This window comes from Aulonocara stuartgranti (assembly GCF_965226115.1).
Source record: "Aulonocara stuartgranti genome assembly, chromosome: 12".
NCBI classification, from domain to species: domain Eukaryota; kingdom Metazoa; phylum Chordata; class Actinopteri; order Cichliformes; family Cichlidae; genus Aulonocara; species Aulonocara stuartgranti.
In genome coordinates this window covers 4454940-4473176 of record NC_138948.1, presented here as the reverse complement: position 1 = coordinate 4473176, position 18237 = coordinate 4454940, and the positions used below count along the sequence as shown (strand labels likewise).

At 42.7% G+C, this 18237-nt stretch overlaps 2 protein-coding genes across 7 annotated transcripts in view; one reads left to right on the top strand and one right to left on the bottom strand.

Moving 5' to 3' along the window:
• Positions 1-8006, top strand: part of bmp2k (BMP2 inducible kinase) — a 55930-nt gene extending 47924 nt beyond the window's left edge. The window contains exon 16 of the mRNA XM_082556060.1: positions 4320-8006. Within this exon, the coding sequence (XP_082412186.1) occupies positions 4320-5695 (1376 nt within the window). The 3' untranslated portion in view covers positions 5696-8006. The remainder of the gene's footprint in view (positions 1-4319) is intronic.
• A 649-nt stretch (positions 8007-8655) lies between these two features.
• Positions 8656-18237, bottom strand: part of paqr3a (progestin and adipoQ receptor family member IIIa) — a 162767-nt gene continuing 153185 nt past the window's right edge. For all 6 annotated transcript variants that reach the window (XM_082556081.1, XM_082556080.1, XM_082556079.1 and 3 more), the window contains 4 exons: positions 12897-13094; positions 10652-10742; positions 10304-10486; positions 8656-9553 (listed from right to left, as the gene is read on the bottom strand). In XM_082556081.1, the coding sequence (XP_082412207.1) occupies positions 10344-10486; positions 10652-10742; positions 12897-13094 (432 nt within the window). In that variant the 3' untranslated portion in view covers positions 8656-9553; positions 10304-10343. The remainder of the gene's footprint in view (positions 9554-10303; positions 10487-10651; positions 10743-12896; positions 13095-18237) is intronic.

Sequence of the window (18237 nt, the reverse complement as noted above, 5' to 3'; positions counted from 1 at the left end):
TCCGCTCATGTCACTGCCTGCCTTTACTGGGGCCTTTTTTTGGAAAAACTGCTTCATTTAAGTTTTGGTTTTTATTTTTTTAATTATTTGTTTTATTTGTTTACTTTCTTTTCATTCTTCATTTAGTGAGACAGCCATTCTCAGAAACATCTTGTTCATGTGTATTGGTGGATGGGTCTATAGCTCGGACAAGCGAACCATCAGAGCCAAAAACAAGTGAAAGGGACAGTCAGTGTTATTAATGCACTTTATTTTATTTTGAAAGTGCAGCAAAACAGGAAGTACTGTCCCAGGATCTGTAGGATGATGTTGTTTTATATTGTTTACATTTGCAACTTTTCTGTGCTCTTTCCTCTCTGTCTTGGGGCGATGTTTCCCCCCCTTTGTTACTATATTTTTGTTTTATTTTTTGTTAGCCTTAAATCATGCAGATGTGTTAGGAAGCCTCCAATAAGATGACTAAAACTATTGGATTTTTTTTTTTTTAAACTTTAATTCTCATTAGAAGTGTTGGAAAAATGTCACAGCTCTTCAGCTTTAGTTGACTCCAGCAGCTCCTGGTACCTCTCCTGCAGAAAGACAACAACCCATAGATCAGTAGTTTTCTTGTTTTTGCAGCAGACTATGTAAAAGGTCCTGTATCATACTGTGAGTGTGAATGTACTTCTTTATAGAATGTTACTGATGAATAAAAAACATCCAAAATCAATACTCACTTTGGTTCCTTTTTTATCCTTAAAGAGAAGCTTAGAGTCTCTCCACCACTACACCACGAGCAAGATGTTCCTGATGTTAGGATGGCTGTCTTAAGTGTCGCCCCGTCTAGCTCGAACTGAAAGCTGAGCATGTTTGAGATGCTGTGCAACGGCTGGTTGGCAAAACAGAGTGTGAAACAGAAGCAGCGACGCATGTGTCCTTCACTCGCTTGGTTAAGGGTGCATTTCTGCAACCTTTGGCAACAAAGACATTTTCAAGTCTCCTACATGCATTTTGGCTGCAGTTCTCCTGTTAAATCGATGAATCTTCCATATAAAGGGGTAGATGTGAATCTGACTTTGCCCCTATGCCTAGTTTGCTGGAAACCCGATGGAGATTAAAGCTCTGAACATGGTGAGTTCAGTGTGGTTAATCCTTGTTTGCAGGTTTAGTTCTGGACAAACTTTCATGTTCTCGTCATTTCCTTCTGTCTGTGGTGGAATTTTGACCATATTTGGATATCAGTCTATCAGGATGCTGTGAGTAAAACTATACAGCAAAGATTTATCAAAGAGGCTTTGAATATGCTGCAGTTCACGATGGACGATCCAGCAGTGCACACGCACGCTTTCATTTGTCAATCAAGCCCCCTTTCTCATTGTGTCGTAGCCCCTCTTACCAGAGATGCGAGGAAGGAGTTGAGACCACAGGTGTATCAACTATTATTACAACTCGCTGACGTTCCTTCGCCCCAACCCTGATTCTGTGGTTTGGAAGAACCCAGAAAGGGCTTTTTGAAGCAAAGTAAATACTTTTTAGAAGTATCTTTGTCCCCCGTTAGTGGGGGGAAAAGCAAATTCTGACAGCAATGATGATTTAGATCTCACAGGCCTGAAGCGATGTCAGTTAAATACGACGCGTCGCACAACTGATTCATAAAATATTTTTTTTCCTTAATTTCATTGCTTCAGGTGTAACAGGTGCTCATCGTGTTTTCTGTTTAGGGTCAATTTTAATTTGGCGTGATGCAAAGTGATGAGTTGCACAAACAAGTTTTCATCTTGAATGACTGAAACAAGATCAAAAGGACAAGATTTGTATATTCCACCTCTGAGGCACACCTGTACAAACACTGCACCTGTTCATCCTCCTACAGCCGCCTCTCCTCCCTCATCTAAAGCATGTAGGAATCGACACGGTGTACTGGATAGAGGAGGCGTTCCAGACCATCCAGCAGCTACAGTTTTACAGACACGTCCCTCTCCAAAATCGTTAACCTGAACCCTGCAGGATAAAATGCAATGTGGGCGTTCCCGTTTGGCTCGCCGTCGCTGGGTTCACCTCTCGGCGGCCTCGTCAAATCAATCTGTGCTCGGCGGCGGTTGTTCGGCGAGGGAACAGACTTCTGTAAGCCCCTGCTGCTCTCGCTCATTTCTAACAGATTTTATCTCCCGTCACACAAGAGAACAATCACACGCATGTTTTCGCCACTTATTTGTATCTTTAAGAGATCAGACGCAGCCTGTAATCCTTCAGAATGTCCCCCTACCCCACCGGAGAAACACAAAACAAATCCGCGTGGCTCTGACATCTTCTCTCATGATTAAAGATGTTTCTATTGTTTGGCGGGATCGCCTCGTTCCGGGAGGTGAGCATGATTACAAGTTCTAATCCGGGTGGGCCGAGCAGATGCAGAGCAGCTCGGACTTCTTATCTTTGAGTGCTGCCTTGTTTGATTTATCGGCAGCAAAGCTTTTGGCTGATCCGCCGTCACGTCCTGCCAGTTTGGACGCTTGGTTTCCATTTTCATGTTCGCAGCAGGGGGTCGTTCTCTTTTTCTCTTTTTCCCAGCGTTCCTCTAATAGGGAACAATGAATTGGCTCATTGTATATGGCACCGTTTATCTTCAATACAATTGGAGACTATCCACTCGCTAATTAGGATAATTTCTAAGTTGCCATTATGCAAATCTCTTGGACATAAATTTACACACTGAAGGCAGAAATTTTTCCTCCAAATGCCAAAATACATGTAAGAATTTCCAAAAATGCAGAGTTTAAATAAGAGAACAAAGCTTCCTTTTTCAAGTCTAAAGGGACGCTCGCAGCTTAAATCTCTAAACTTTAAAAGTAATTCTGTGAATCTTGAAAAGCTGCTCGTCTTATTTCCCCGGCCTCTAAGCTCGCTCTTCTTATGGCAGGATCAGAGATGAGAAGTCGGAGCAGCTTTTAGACCATATTGACTTTTGCGATTGCACTTCTGCTTCAGTATAAGGCAAACTTTTGGGCATTTGTTTGTGTGGGGAGGTTGGCGTATAAGCCGAGTAATCCTGGGTAATGCCTCCATAATACAGCGGTCGAAGAAGCAGCGGAAGGCATCAGGACTCGGTCTGTCACTTATCATTGACTTTTGATTTTAGCAAAATTGAATCAGTTGTTGTTTCACAAAAACAACAATCAGTTTTCACCCATTTGGATACATTTGAACAGTTTTCCTGCAAAATTCAAAATGCGTTCACACGGTGATTCAGGTGTAATGTGGACAACAGGAGGCAGAGCTCAAACACCAGTGCAGCACAGACTGGAGCTCTTAAACAAGACAGCTCTGATATCAGCTCTTCAGAGGGCACCGCCGGCCAGAGTGAGCTGAAGGTTGGTAACAACGATGGATGGAAGCAGTCTGAGAGGCGGCGGACGAAGACGAGAAGGAAAGATCGATTTCGGACCAAAATAGTTTTTCTACATAGAAATGAAAAGAAAAGGAGGAACTGTAGAGCATTAGACTCAGACTGCCTGAGTGTCACTCATACAAGCGACTCACTCCGTGTTTTCATGTGTTCGGCGTAACCTTAAAATGATGTTGGATAAGAAAAATGTGAAACCAGAGCGCCTCGGCATTTACAACAACTTCAGGAGATAATCTACATGAAATTTTAACAGCTGCCTCATTTAAGCTCAGTTTTTTTAAAAACTTTAACCTCTCCAAAACTATAAATCTCCCTTTGGGATCAATAAAATTATTCTTATGAGTCACAGCCAAAATATTTCACTTTGTAGAGGAACAGAAACTGGCATTGAGACCCTGGATGCCTGCTCTGTGGAATTCACTGGGTAAAACGTTTAGGGGTCTCGACAGCATGTGGGATGGATGCTGCTCAGTCATATGAAAAAATCTTTTATGACCTGCGTTCTGATACCAGCCTCGTCTTCTGCCTGCGAGTCCTCCTGTGTCAAAATCATTTTCTAATGTAGGCATGTTAAACCTGCTGCCAGCTGGGAGATGTCACCGATTTTCCATAAAATAGCTCTTTTATGTTAACGTTGCACAGGAGTTTTGGGGGATTGGTCCTGATCTGATTTCTTTCTTTGTTTTTGTCGAGACACACGAGTAGCAAAGACTTGAGTTACACATCCTGCAGTGTTATTATTCTGACTGGTTTTGTGTGATCTGAAGTCATTGCAGGTTTGTGAGGTTTTCTAAATGGAAAACTGAGTTTTGTTTTTGGAGAGATCAGAAAAGGGTTGGATGCCTTCAAGAAATCTGACTTGGCAGTTGTTAAAACTATAAAACATCTGGAAGGATCAGGGGTTAACATCTGTATTATCTGTGTTTTGTTTCTGCAGGTACCAGTGCGCAGAAGGCCGAGCCGACCAGCGAGGAGGTCGGCGTTCCTGAACCTGCTGAGAGTCTGCAGCCGACCCACAAGGAGCACAAACCGAGCAGGAAGACCAACTGCAGGCCTGGCGACGAGTCCGACAGCGACTTCGAGTCTGACCCTCCTTCACCTAAGAGCAGCGAGGACGAAGAGCCGGAGGAAGAGGAGGCGTTGAACAGCGAGCATGGTGAAGACACCGAGCCAGAGAATTTTGGACAGAGGCCTTTGCTGATGGACTCTGAGGAGGAGGGAGAGGAGGATGAAGACAAACACAGCTCAGATTCAGACTATGATGCCAGCAGGGTGAAGAACCGCTCAAAGAAACCTGCAGGAGCTAAAGGAGCGACTGCTGCCACCAGGAGTCCTCCTTCTGGGATGGCTCTGATCACGCCCCCAGAGTCCCCTGGTGGAGTGAGAGCTGTGGAGCCTGTGGATGTTTTTGGTGCCGTGCCCTTTGTCGGAGGAGCTTCACCTGTGGAACCTCCAGAGGTCACAGATATCTTCACTAAAGCGCCTTTCAAGGTCGGCCATGAGCAGCAGGCGGCAGACGAGTTTGACGTTTTTACCAAAGCGCCGTTCAGCCGGAACCTCTCGAGGTCGAGCAGGAGTGGCGGTGACGTCCCCATGGGCCAAACGCCGCCAGTTTCTCCTGAGGGCATCGATGTTTTTGGCTTCTCTCCCTTCCAGCCAAGCCCCACCGCCCAACCTCCCACCACCTCCAGAAGTGCCGAAGACATCTTCCGGACGCCCTTCGAGGAGTCGGCGAGTCCTCAGCAGCAGAGGCTGAAGCAGCGCAGCCTTCAGAAGCTGTCATCCCGCCAGCGGAAGACCAAACAGGAAGCCACGGCTGGGGGCAGCAACGGCAAGCGGCACCACGGCACACCGACGGGAGGGCGCAAGACTAACAAGCCGACCTATCGCACGCCCGAACGAGTCCGCAGACACAAGAAGGTCGGCCGCAGAGACTCGCAGAGCAGCAACGAGTTCCTCAGCACCTCTGACTCTAAGGAGAACATCAGTGTGGATATAACGATGGCCGAGGGAGCGTCTCTGCCGGTGGACGACGCCCTTTTAGACCCGTTTGGAGCCAAACCCTTCCACCCTCAGGACGGCGGCCGACACAGCCAGTACCAAGGCCTCAGCGACGGAAAAGGCGACATCAGCACGGCCAACGGTAAGTCCTGGACGGGCTCTCTGCACGGAGAGAGCCGAATCATGGATGACTTCGGGGCGGTGCCCTTCACAGAACTGGTCATCCACAGTGGACCTCAGCAGCAGGCGGCGCCCTCACAGCCGCTGGACCTCGACCCCTTCGGAGCCGCACCTTTCCCCTCAAAGCAGTGACTCCACCTGCGTCTTCCCGCTCTGTCGGCTGCTTTCCTTTTCTTGGTTTGGGATCATTTTTAACCAACAAGCTAAAACTTTTTTCTAAGAGCGTTTTAATACACCAGAGTCTGGATAACAAACCCTGTGGAGTGCGAGTGGCGTTTCCACATATCCTTCAGCTGCACATGTTTTTGAAAAGCCTTTAATGCTGCATCTGAACGCTGTTTGGAACCAAAAGAAAAATGTGATTCTGAGCTTCGCGTTCGACCGCTCGTCTTGCTGTGAAAAGCTCTCTCCGGCCCGCCTTCTGATCTGCCGACATGTTTTTGTTTTTAGCACCACGAAGCCTTACCTGAGCTCGGCTCTGCCTTGCTTCATAGTACCTCGGAAACCACGACGCCGTCAGCCTCGCGCGTCTTTTGAAATCATTTGGGAGTTTTCCTGAACCTCTTAGTTCTGTCTTTATTAGATTCTTCTCTATGCATAATGTCACAGTAGTCTTTATGCAGCTAAATGTGGGTGTGGTTTGTGATGCATTAGAAGGGATTGAATCTTGTTCTTCTTCTTGGAGCTCTTAATTGGGTCAGGTTTAAATTTAGGATCTTAACTCTTTTTTTCTAGCAGTAAGAACTCTAATTGTTTTTTATTTTTTTTAAGTAAGTTACAACTCAACATTTCTCTGTTAGAAATAAAACACACAAAGCCACGTTAGAGGACTAGTTTAGGATTTATGAGCCCTGCAGAAGCTGTACCGCTGTTTTCCCAGCATTGTCAATGACCTCGGCATTTTACGTCATCGGGAATTTCACCGTTGGTAAACTGATAGGTTTGCAGGTTTAGTGTGAACAAGTCCCATGAAAGAACTAAAGCCAGTCAAGTGTTTCAAGTAATTTTCGCTCCAACCCCAAAGTTTGTAGCTGTTACAGGTGCATGTGAGACTGGCTCACATTAGCTGCTCTGTGAAGGTGCTTGTTGTACATTTGTATATTTAAAAGTAGCGTAAAAGCTTTAAAATTGACTAAAAATGTCACCAGAATGTGAAGAAATAACTGCTATGACAAAAAGGACTTTGTTGTGCAGAAGCGATATCAACTGAAGTTGAATTAGAGCCGGGCTGTACTTTCATGTAATACCAATCAGCACCACAAGATGGTGCCGTGAGTCAATGTACCAGAATTAAAATGTAAAAACCTCTTGAGAAAATTGGGGGTATGAATTAAGAAGAAAGGGTGAAATAACAGTGCGACTTCAGATAAACCCGACTTGTTTCTCTTGGGTTTTCATTTAACCCCGTCTGTGAGCGCAGCCCCACTCAAACCAGTTTTTACCAGTTTGAGAGCAGTAGTTTGGTGTTTGAACAGTACGGTTTTTCTTTCCAAGCTTTAAATAATTCATATTTAGAGGCGCTGCTTTAAAGCTCATCTTTGTAGCCAGGAGGCATAAAAAAATTAGAAAACAGCACACGATTAGTTTGTTTTTCAGGCTAGGAGTGGAACTTTTGGTTATTTTGTAGCCGTTTGATAATTAAAACTGTCCTTTATGTTTAAAGAAATAAAATCCCACATAAAAATCTTAACTGGTTAAAATAGTTTTCATACAGTCCATGTTTTTGTGCTGACTGATTTATGGTGCTGACCAACAAGTTATTTTGCCTGCTTCACCATCATATGTGGATAATTCCTGTAAATGAGCTTATGGAGTAGATTTAACTATAAATACAGAAAGAAGAGTGGCATGGAACTTTTTCCGCCTCCTTAAAATATCAGACTGCTCTTTTAAAAGCAAAATTCCTCATGGCGTTTTATTAAGGACCCTACAGTAATACAGGCCGGGGAGCAGATTCAGACTGTGAGGGAAAAACGATGCGTTGGATGATTCGATGTTTGGTTCTGCAGTGAGCGTAGTACTCGTGGCAGCAGGACTCTGTATGTGGGACAGGTTTTATTGGTTTATAGAGCTCTGATTACTTGCGTCACGGTTTCATGTCTTGATGGGATTTGTTCAGTTTGGTTTTTTGCCTTTGCAGAATGAGGTGCATTCATAAAGGGCAAAACATGTTATTCAGGTTTTTGTTTCTTGATGAAATCTTCCTTAAACAACTTTGTGCTTCTTCATCGACCGCCTTAAACACTGCATTTAGCTCCACCACCGTTGGCACATTTGTTTGAATGAAACCAGCAGCCTGCTCTGTTCTTTTTTTTTTTTTTACACCAGTTGAACCATTTCATACGACCGCTCCCATCTTTGTTTTTTTCACCAGGGTAAGTCTTGTATTGTATTTATCATGCTATACTGCTGTTGGACGCAATAAATAAAGTTTCATCTCAAACATCTGGAAACAGCACATGGTTACTTTTATTTAGAGTCTGACCTCAGGTATGAAAAGTCAACATATAAAACTGTCCACTCCTACAAAATGAGTCTGTTAAGACAAAAAGAAACTCCTTAATAATTTAAATACAGAACCACAAACCGGAGAACATTTCCCCCTTTTCAACATTAGAAACATTAAACGGTCACACAGAAAACATCCGGCTTTCCGTTCCAGAGTGAGACAGCAGAGAGGCGCTGCACTGGAGAGCCATGAAAACATTGCACATCACCCTAAACGAGCTGGAAAAACATGTCCTTAAAAAGCTGAAGAGAAAAAATACATTTTCAAAAATGAAGTTTGCTTGTCATAATAAAAGTTCTGTTGTAACGTGATCAGAGTTTACAGTCGATATTAAGAGCCACACGCTACACAGAAATATTAATGCAGTTCATGTGAAATGTTTAAATCACGTGAATCTAAAAACTGTCCCAGCTTAGTTACAAAATCTGATGTTTTAGGGTTTTAGAACTTAAGTTTGATTGTTCAAATGCTCAAAAAACAGTTTGTAGTAACAAATCAATGTTCATAGCGCTGCAGGGATGGTGAAGGTTTCCTTATAGCTCAAGTAGCCATCGCTGACTTCCTGTTAGGACGTCTTTTTACGACGACCCAAACCTGACGTCACATTTTATTCATTATGACCAGACTGAGGTCAGGACAGCGGGCCAGGAAGCTACGCCCATCTTTTATATGGAAGTAAACGCAGAACTGAACTGCAGCTCTCGGCTGGGACGCAGTTATAAAACTTTACGAGCATCCCCACAGCCACCCTCACCCCACAGAGTTACCACTGAAAGACGAACAACATAAAATAACTGAAATATTTAAAGTTCCCCTTCAAGCATCCTGTGAAATTCTTTACATATAAATGAACATCAGTTTGAACAGGAAGTGAGCAGCTTAAAAAAACAACAACGGAGCTTCAGGTATGAAATAGAGCGGGTACATTTATATGAAACCATCTGAGTCCGCACTTTGTTTCACAAAACTCTTTGGTTTGTTCTGTCTGAACATCATCCCCACGCTTTGATCATTTCCACTAACAAAGACTTCAGAGTCTGTTTTTAAAGAAGATATCAGAAATCTTGAGTCTGTTTACTCGTAGTATAATAATACTGACATTAGTTCATTTCCTTTTTCAGGGACGAGCCTGAATCTGCTCTCAGATGAAGCAGCTTTCAACCTTTAAAAACAGCTGGACACGGGTTCATTTCCAGGCAGAAAAACTAACATTACCAACCCGTTCCTTCAGTGCTGTCTGCGGTTTACACACAAACATTAAGTCCTCAAGGAGTTTATAAAGGTGACAGTCTGAGTGATTTCAGGTGAGCTGTCAGTCCGACGCAGAGGTCCGTATTGTTTCTTATTAGCTTGAAGTACTCAAACGTCACGTCACACGCTGGATTTATTCCTCCTCCCTCATCACAGAGACTCACAGGTTAGGGAGTCCATCTGTGAGGAAACTGATGGACCGAGACCAGAACAGAGTCTCTGCAGACGACCTGAGGAGGAAACAACACGTCAGCTGTGAACAGAGCCAATTAAAAGCATCAAAAATCACCTGTGTTACCTGAAAAGGTTCAGTTTCATTTTATTGGTTTTAGACATATTCTAACAGGCTTCGATGTGAGGTTTTGACAAAACAGACAAAAGACACTTCATATACAGTAGTGTTCATGCTTAGATTCTTATTTTCTGTAACTGGAATGACCTCATGTCCTGACAGAGCAGCTGCTCCTCGTCTTCCACCTGCTGATTCTTTGATTCCTTTAAGCCTTTTAACCCCCAAACATCTGCTTAAATATTAAAGATTTTCTTTTTTCTGATTTATTTAAATTGAGCCACAGTCTGCATCTGAGTGAACTCCCAACTCTGCAGTCGGCAAAGTTTTCTCAGCAGTCTGTTAAACAGCTCCTCTGTAATCAAAGCATCGTTGAGCGGATCAGAAACTGAAGCTTACACGGACGTCACCATTAAGGTCATTTTAGTCATAAAGCTCTGGCTGTGACCACAGACGCTCCACTAGACTACCACTTGCAGTCGAACCCTTGTGGTTATGAGGGGCAGCCAATCAGAATAAAGTCAGTTTAAAGGCAGAGGAGGAAAAACAGCTGAGGGGCTACACCAAAGCCCAGAATTACTTTGAACTGTGAGTCATGCAAAGCTCCTCTAGTGGAGTCCAGAAATAAAAACGATGGAGCTGAAACTGAGCAGAACAGGTCTCCTTTTAAAAAAGTCACACGGCCGCTTACGGTTCATCGGAGCTGCAGTCCTGGCGTGCTGAGCAGCGATCTAGGCGTGTTGGGGGGTGTTGGGGCACGGCTGACTGTGCCTGTACGCCATGATGAAGCCTGTTGATTGGTGCCACCAGTAAAACATGAGCACTAGCAGCAAGTGCCAAACCTGATGGCTGGAGCCCAGGTAGTTCAGCTGACCTGCAGAGACAGGAACACTCAGCTTGCTTCAGATTTTAATGAGATTCGGGCCCATTTTCAATGTTTCTCTCTGCAGTATTAGATTACTGTTATTTTCCAACTATGAGTGGACGAAAAAAACAACGAATCAAACAGGAAATGAAGAAATAAAAACAGTCATCTCACCTGGGAAGTACCGCTCAGGAACTTTGGAAACATAGAAAATGAGAGCCAGTGCTGCAATGAAGTACATCACCAGGACCCGAGGAACAAACGCCTGAAAGGAAGAAGAAACATTGATTCGACCAGCGTGTGGACAAAAATGGCCCACAGTTACAAAACGGCACGTGCAGGAAGAACTGCTGACTGACCTAACAGCACTGAAAAGCATTTAAAGCCAGCCAACAGATTGTGTTACTGCAGCAGCAGGAAAACACATTTAAAGTGGATCAATCAAGGAGGACCCTCAACAGCCGTTAAAACTGCAGTTCCTCTAATGGCCACTTGAGGCTTGCCCTGAAAGTCGGTCCCACAGACTCCTGAGTTAAAATGTTTCATTTCATTTCATTTCATTTTTATTTATTTCACACTTGGTACTACAAATCAAACAAAACAACCACATCTTCTGTCAACAAAACACAACAACCATGTGTGAAAAGGAGCAGGAAGAAGAAAATATTCTTATTAAACCCTGCCCCCTATCTACCATCGAACTTATATCACCGGTGGGCACCAAAAATCAGGAACAAACTAATATTGACATTTCTCTCCGGTCGAATCCCAAACCAACATCACATTCATTCGCATTCTTCATACTGAGTTATCGTTTTAAACATATAACACTTTTTAAAACATTGTAAATTTATACAATTCTTTAAATTATAATGAAGTGAATTCCACAGTCTTATACCCCTAACCGTTGTGCTCATTAATCTTTGTGTAGTCCTGGCTAACTGATGTTTAAAATAAAATTTCCTTCTATTCTCTTCTCCCCTTGAACACATCAAAAATACTCTTTGTAACTTAAAAGGCAAAATATTATTTTTAGCCTTAAACATAATTAATAATGTCCGTAATTTCACTAAATCTCCTAATTTTAATAATTTTGATTCTATAAATAATTTATTTGTATGTTCTCTATATTTAACATTATGAATTATTCGTATAACTTTCTTCTGTAATAGGTTTAAAGGTTTTATGGTATTCTCATATGTATTCCCCCAAACTTCAACACAATAGTTGATATATGAAAAAAACAAAGAAAAATATAAAATACGCATTGTTTTATAATTTAATAAATCTCTTATACTACCCAAAATATAAATACTTTTGACCATTTCCTTTCTAATATGTTCAATATGAGATTTCCATGTCAAATTCTCATCCACTATTACACCCAAAAAACGAAATTCAGTAACTCTTTCAATCAATTCTTCCTCTATAAACATAATGACTTTATCCTCCTTTACACGATTGCCAAATATCATATATTTCGTTTTTGTCAGATTCAAAGATAATTTATTTACATCAAACCATTTTTTTATTCTTAACATCTCAGAAGTCATAATTTCAACCAAGTCTTTCAAATTCTCTCCAGAGCAATAAAAATTTGTGTCATCTGCAAATAAAATCGAATTTAACCTTTTAGATACGTCACAAATATCATTAATATATAAATTAAAGAGTTTAGGTCCCAAAATAGAACCTTGAGGAACACCACATACAATCTTCAGTCTTTCAGAAGTATTGCCAAAATAATAAACATATTGCAACCTATTCTCTAAATAACTCATTAACCAATTCAATGCTACTCCTCTCACTCCATGGTTATACAATTTAGAAATCAAAATAGAATGTTGTATCGTATCAAAAGCTTTTTTTAAATCAACAAATACTCCCACTGTGTATTTATTATTATGTGTTGCAGATGAAATATCTTCAATAAAAGTCAACAACGCTAATGCCGTTGACCTATTTTTACGAAATCCAAATTGGTTTTCATGTATTAGTTGATATTTTTCAATAAAACTATCAAGTCTTTGTGCAAAGAGTTTTTCTAGCAATTTTGAAAACTGTGATAAAAGAGACACTGGCCTATAATTGTTAAAACTATGCTTATCTCCTATGCTTATGTTCATTTTCTAATAATCATCAGTTGATCTAAAGAGATTTTTCAGACTGAAGTACATTTTTTTGTGCAAAGTAAAGCCGATCACTGTGCATTAAACATGGATTTCTTTTCTTCTTATGACCAGCAGGGGGCGACTGTGGTTGGCAAAAGAAATCAGACAGTCGTAAAGTCTACAGGAAAATTATTTCTCATTGCTTTCGGACCTCATTAAATTGCCAAAATCGCTAGTTTTAAGTCTGTTTAAAGAAAGGAATCACAGCAGTGAACATTGGTTACGGGGACCACACTGAGCACGCTCACCTGGACGAGTTCAGAGGAGAAACCTCCCGTGAGGCAGATCCAGTGGACGGTGGGGATGAGGCCGTACCCGGTCACCGAGCAGAAGATGATCGAGCGCAGCTGCTTCCACTGCTTGCTGAGATAATGAGGGTGGATCTGAGCGAAGAACACAGCCAGGATCATGGCGAGGACCGTCACCAGGTACACCTGCCGCCAGTACTGCACAGACAGGAAGACGAGAGTTCAGTCACACCAGCTACACAGTAAACTCCCTTCATGGCGGATTGAGCTTTTTTTTCCAAGATGTCCTTCGCATGCTGGAGGTATCCGATGGTCCCAAGACTTAAAAGAAACTCAGTCGGTTTCAGAAGCAGAAAAGAAAACCAGGCAGGCGATTTTTAAACTCGCAGGGAGCTGAAGCAAGCGAAACAGCCCCTGGGCTGATGTGAGGGACCTGTTTGCAAACAGTTTCATTCGTTTGAAGATTGTCTGTCTCATCGAGTCCTGAGGAAAGTTCTTCAGCTGCTGAAAGCTTCCTGCTGTTTGGTGATGAGCAGGACGAACACTGTGTGTTATTTTAGAGCTTTATTTACTATGACCGAACCACAAACGAGCTGAAGCTCACTGCAAACTCAGCTGATGCTTCCCTCAGCAGACCCTCTTACACGCGCAGCTTTCTCATCATTCAATCAGCTTTATTTAACGCTGATCTGCTATGCTTTTCTTCTTTCAGATTTGAAGGCCACAAAGAAGAACAGGTTACAGGCTGTGAAAGGGTGAAATCCTTGATGTTATCAAGCAGATCACTGGTAGCTGATACAGCTGAATTGGCAGTTATCACATCGCTTTTGGAGATTCTGAGGTTCAAAGTAGTAATAGTAGTGGTAATAGTTGTTATTTTAATTTAGTACAAATAAGGTTGAGACTCAAACTTTATGAGAAAAAAAAGGCAGTCCATTCATTCATCCTTCCTTGCTCTGCTGTTTATGGGTTGGGTCTGGGTTGTAGGAAGCTCATTTCTGCTGCTGTTTACAGGTACTCCCCACAGCTCATGGCTATAGGTGAGAGTAGGAACGTAGACTGAGTGGGAAACTCACCACAACACACCGCTACAGCATCCACACTGCTGCAAAAACACATCCGGTAATCTCCTATTCACTTGTTCCCTCACTCCTGAACCAAAGCTGGAGGGGGCACTCAAACAATCTCCTCAGAGATTTAGTTCCCAATGGGGGGAAAACCCTGAAATAATTTAGTGTACATGCAAAACTGAAACTGTCAATTTGGTCAAACTGACAACACAGCATGATAAAAATGAAACCACCTCATCGTGTTTCTGCAAAGTCAGAAATAAAGTTTCCTCAAACGTGGTGCACACAGCTTCTTTTTTCTGATGTCTGAACAACTATAGGACAATAACTCAGGGTTTATATATTACTGTACTGCAGTACAATTAAAAAAAAAATCAGTTAAAAGTCTCCCACTGTTTCATCTGCTGTTATCACAACTATAATGCTAATCTGTCTGCAGTTGGTATTTAAACTTCTATAAGTAAGTGTTTAAAGTCTGGGCAGCCTCGTCTCGGTCCCTTCTGTCCGTTTGTGTGGATGTAGGCCTTCGTCCAGTCACACGTCCTCATGTGACGAGTCCTGCTGAATTTCACAGTGAATAAATTTGCACCAGGAACAAGGCCCCGCTCTGCTTCAGCCAAATTTTTTAAGCTCCTCTCCTCGCAGACTCAGTGTTCTCTCCTCCAAATCTGCATCTCTAAAACACTCTTGACGAGACAAGAGTTTGACTGGCTAAATATAAAAAATCTGTTTTTCTTTGGGGACTTGGCGTGCCACGGGAGAGGAGCCACCCAGAAGCAGAGCCCCAGTCTTGGCAAGGACGAGGGGGAGGGAGGTGGAGGAGGAGGAGGGGGACCTTCGCTTAGACGGCTCCCGGACTTGCGAACGTCATATGGTGGGGAACAGGAGTGACGGACCGCTCCGTGAACGCGGCCATCTGGTTTGGGCTGGAGCAGATTTCAGCTACGTTCTGGGGGCAAAATAACCCGGCGCTTCCAATATGCGGGGGAAAGCGAACAGTGAGGAGCACGGCCAACACTTCAGGAGTTCAAAAAAATAAATAAAATAAAATAGGACAGAAAAAAAAGGGACATGGTGGTGGTGGGCGGCTGGAATAAGGAACTGGCTTGTGTCATCAGAGGCTGTTTTCCAAACGGCGAGCGCGGCGAAGGTGTCGTGTTGCTTATTCACCGGGAACAATGAGTCAATCAGCACAGCCAGACTGCAGGGCCCACTTCAGCTTTATTCAATTACTGCTTCTCAGGCTGAGGATGTTGAGCTGAGAAGTCTCCGGGGAGGACTGTGCTTCGATGTTAAACCGATGCTCAGTGCACACACACGACTGCAGCGAGCAGTCTGAGGTGGGCTTCTGAGGTAGAGCTACTCGATCACATACGTGAAAACACCACTGTGGTTATTTCAGGTCAACTTTAAAACATCTTGAATTTAAGCTTCACCATAATTCAGTTCGCGTCAACCGTGTCCTCCCTTTCAGCGGTGTTGTACTGCCAGCTATTAGGATTATCATCAATTAATTTTATATTACCAGTGAGGGGGCGTAAGACAGTAGAAAACAATGCCAAAAATGTTTTTCCTCTTGTGTGCACTCGCACTACAATCAGCTGACTCAAGGAGGAGGTGGTCTGCACTCATTTCACTTATAATTACTTTGATTTTTATTGACGTAAAGGGCAGGAAAATGAGTCCAAACTACTACAGGTAACGCAACACAGGCCAAGCATCTGCACAGGCAGCACTAGCACATAAAGCTAATGAAGTACCCAGATTAATGCTAAATGCTGACCCCAGCAAAGCATCCAGAGCCTGATCTGCCTCAGGTAACAGGAGCAGGTACGAGCAAAAAGTGTAGTTTCTGTAAAATCATTTAAGTCTTCTTTGACCTGGTTGCCCATCTTTGCGTTCATATTTAGGCACTAATGAAAGATCTTGTGTGTCCTTGTGAGGATAGGTAGTCGTTCATAATTGGTTATTGTGTGAATATGCACATCTGAAACATGTGGCAGAGTAATGTAACCAATTATTTTCTCCAGTGAGTAACAAAGTAACCTTTTGAAGAACAACTAAAGTGCAACCTAACAAAGCTTTCACAGCTTCACTCTCAGGGCCCATTTCCACCCCTGTGAATGGCAGCACACACCAAGAGTGACATCAGAGCTGCAGGAGTGCCTCTCCAACTGAGCCACACTTCTTTATTTTTGTAATGTGGTGTGACTGGTTCTCCTCCTAAACCAGCACTCATGCAGAGGTTTGGTGAGAGTGGCGATTGCAACGAGTCTCGTGGTGATGTCACCACTGACGTGCAACACAACCAATATGTCCATAAACAAGGCATCATTCTAACTTTCATGATCCTTCTGCCTTCTTACGGTCTTTCCAGCTTTCCCCAACACCTTACATGTCATGACCCGTGATGGCCTGGTGACCTCTCAGTTCCTCATCATAACTCTGAATATGATAAGAAAATAGGCAGAGGGACTAGGGCTGCCACAAACGATTATTTTGATAGTCGACTAGTCACCGATTATTTTTGCGATTAGTCGACTAATCAGATCATCATCCATTAGACGTAAAACTACAGCTTATTGCACCAGCAGCATCTGTTTTTATATAACTATCATTAGCTTACAGCTTTAAGTGTTTAAGGTCTGTGCTAACTAAAAATAAAGACAAGATGATAGTTTATTAAATTTTAATGAAATTTGCAGATTGTTTCGGTGAAGTTTAATAAACTCCTTGCTATCTAAAATATAACAGGACACTGGAGTATATTCTGGAGCATCTCACACTTCTGATAATCAGCTGTCTGCTTGACGTTTATTCAGCTGTGTAAAAACTATAACTTTAATCTCAGACAAACAGATTTACTCAGGAACAAATAAAATACTAAAAAAAAAAGCCAAACAATAACATTTTAAGTTATCTAAGTGACTCATATATATTTAACCTGATTAGCGAAAGACGGCGGTGGGTTTGAAAACGATTTGCGGGGAGTCCGGTGTTCTCACGGCGCTAGTGAGCCTAGCCCCCAGCTCGCTAACGAGCTAGTGGGTAACAGACATCTCTGAAAACGTCGGAGCGCTTTTGAAAATATGTGGTGTCCTGATAAACTGAGCAGATATTTGAGGTTTACACAGCTACATTCTCACCTGAAAATATGTTAAACGTTTATTTTGTGACCCAGAAAGAATAATAAGAGTAATATTAAAACTAACTAGCTGCCGCCATTGTTGGAAACTGAGCTGGGCTGCGCTATGAATTCTGGGACACAGCTGCTGCTTCTTCTTCTTCTTCTTCTTCGGGGTTTAACGGTAGCTGACATCCTTGTACATGCAATGCTGCCATCTTCTGTTTCAGTCCGTTATTACACGCTTAAATCCTGCCACTTATTCCTCTTACAAAGCTTCAAACGACGCGTCGACTATTAAATCAGTCGTCGACGATTTTGATAGTCGACGTAATCGTGACTAGTCGACAAATCGTGGCAGCCCTAAGAGGGACTAATTAGACCAGTGGCTCCCCAATGGTATGACCCGATCGACAGCCAAGTTTGCATCAGGGTTTTGTGTTACCCAAACATTACTGTAACTGCACGAAATGTCAGGAGAAACTACTGCAAAAGCTACCGGAGCTACAGCTTCAACTGGATCAGACAGACTTCATCTCAAGTGGATCGTGCAGTTGGGTGCATTTAATTAACTCCAACATGGTGCTAAACGCATTAAAGAGGCATTTAGGGACTGGGTATCTCTTCTGAGAGAAACGGTAAAAGAGCACAGGATGTGACCCAGACGGAGGAAGAATGTTTGACTGTGAGAAAGTTTCTGATAAGGAGATGGACTCGGAGCTGTCACCGACATTGTTCCAGATAATATAAAGCCTGTTTTTCTGCAGACATGAATACAGATGTGGTTTGTAAACTTCTGAATTCAGTCCGATCATCCAGGTATGTGAGCGGAAACATTTTTTTTTTTAACCCTACAAAAACACTTACACATCTATTTTATGCTGAACCAACATCACTTCTGCCTGGTAAAATAAAATACTAAAAAAAAATACATGTAATTATCATTTCTGAAGGCAAAACTATAAAAAGACTGGACAAAATGAAGGTTAGGCTTCCAGCAGCCTGACTCTTTCTTGAGACTGAAGAAGGCTCATGAGAGCAGCACATAAAAGGCTGAAGTGATGAGTACAAGGACACAGGATTTAAGACAGAGAAGCAGTCTGCCTGCTCTGCCTGTCCTCCGCCACTTTGAACTCGACTCACGAGG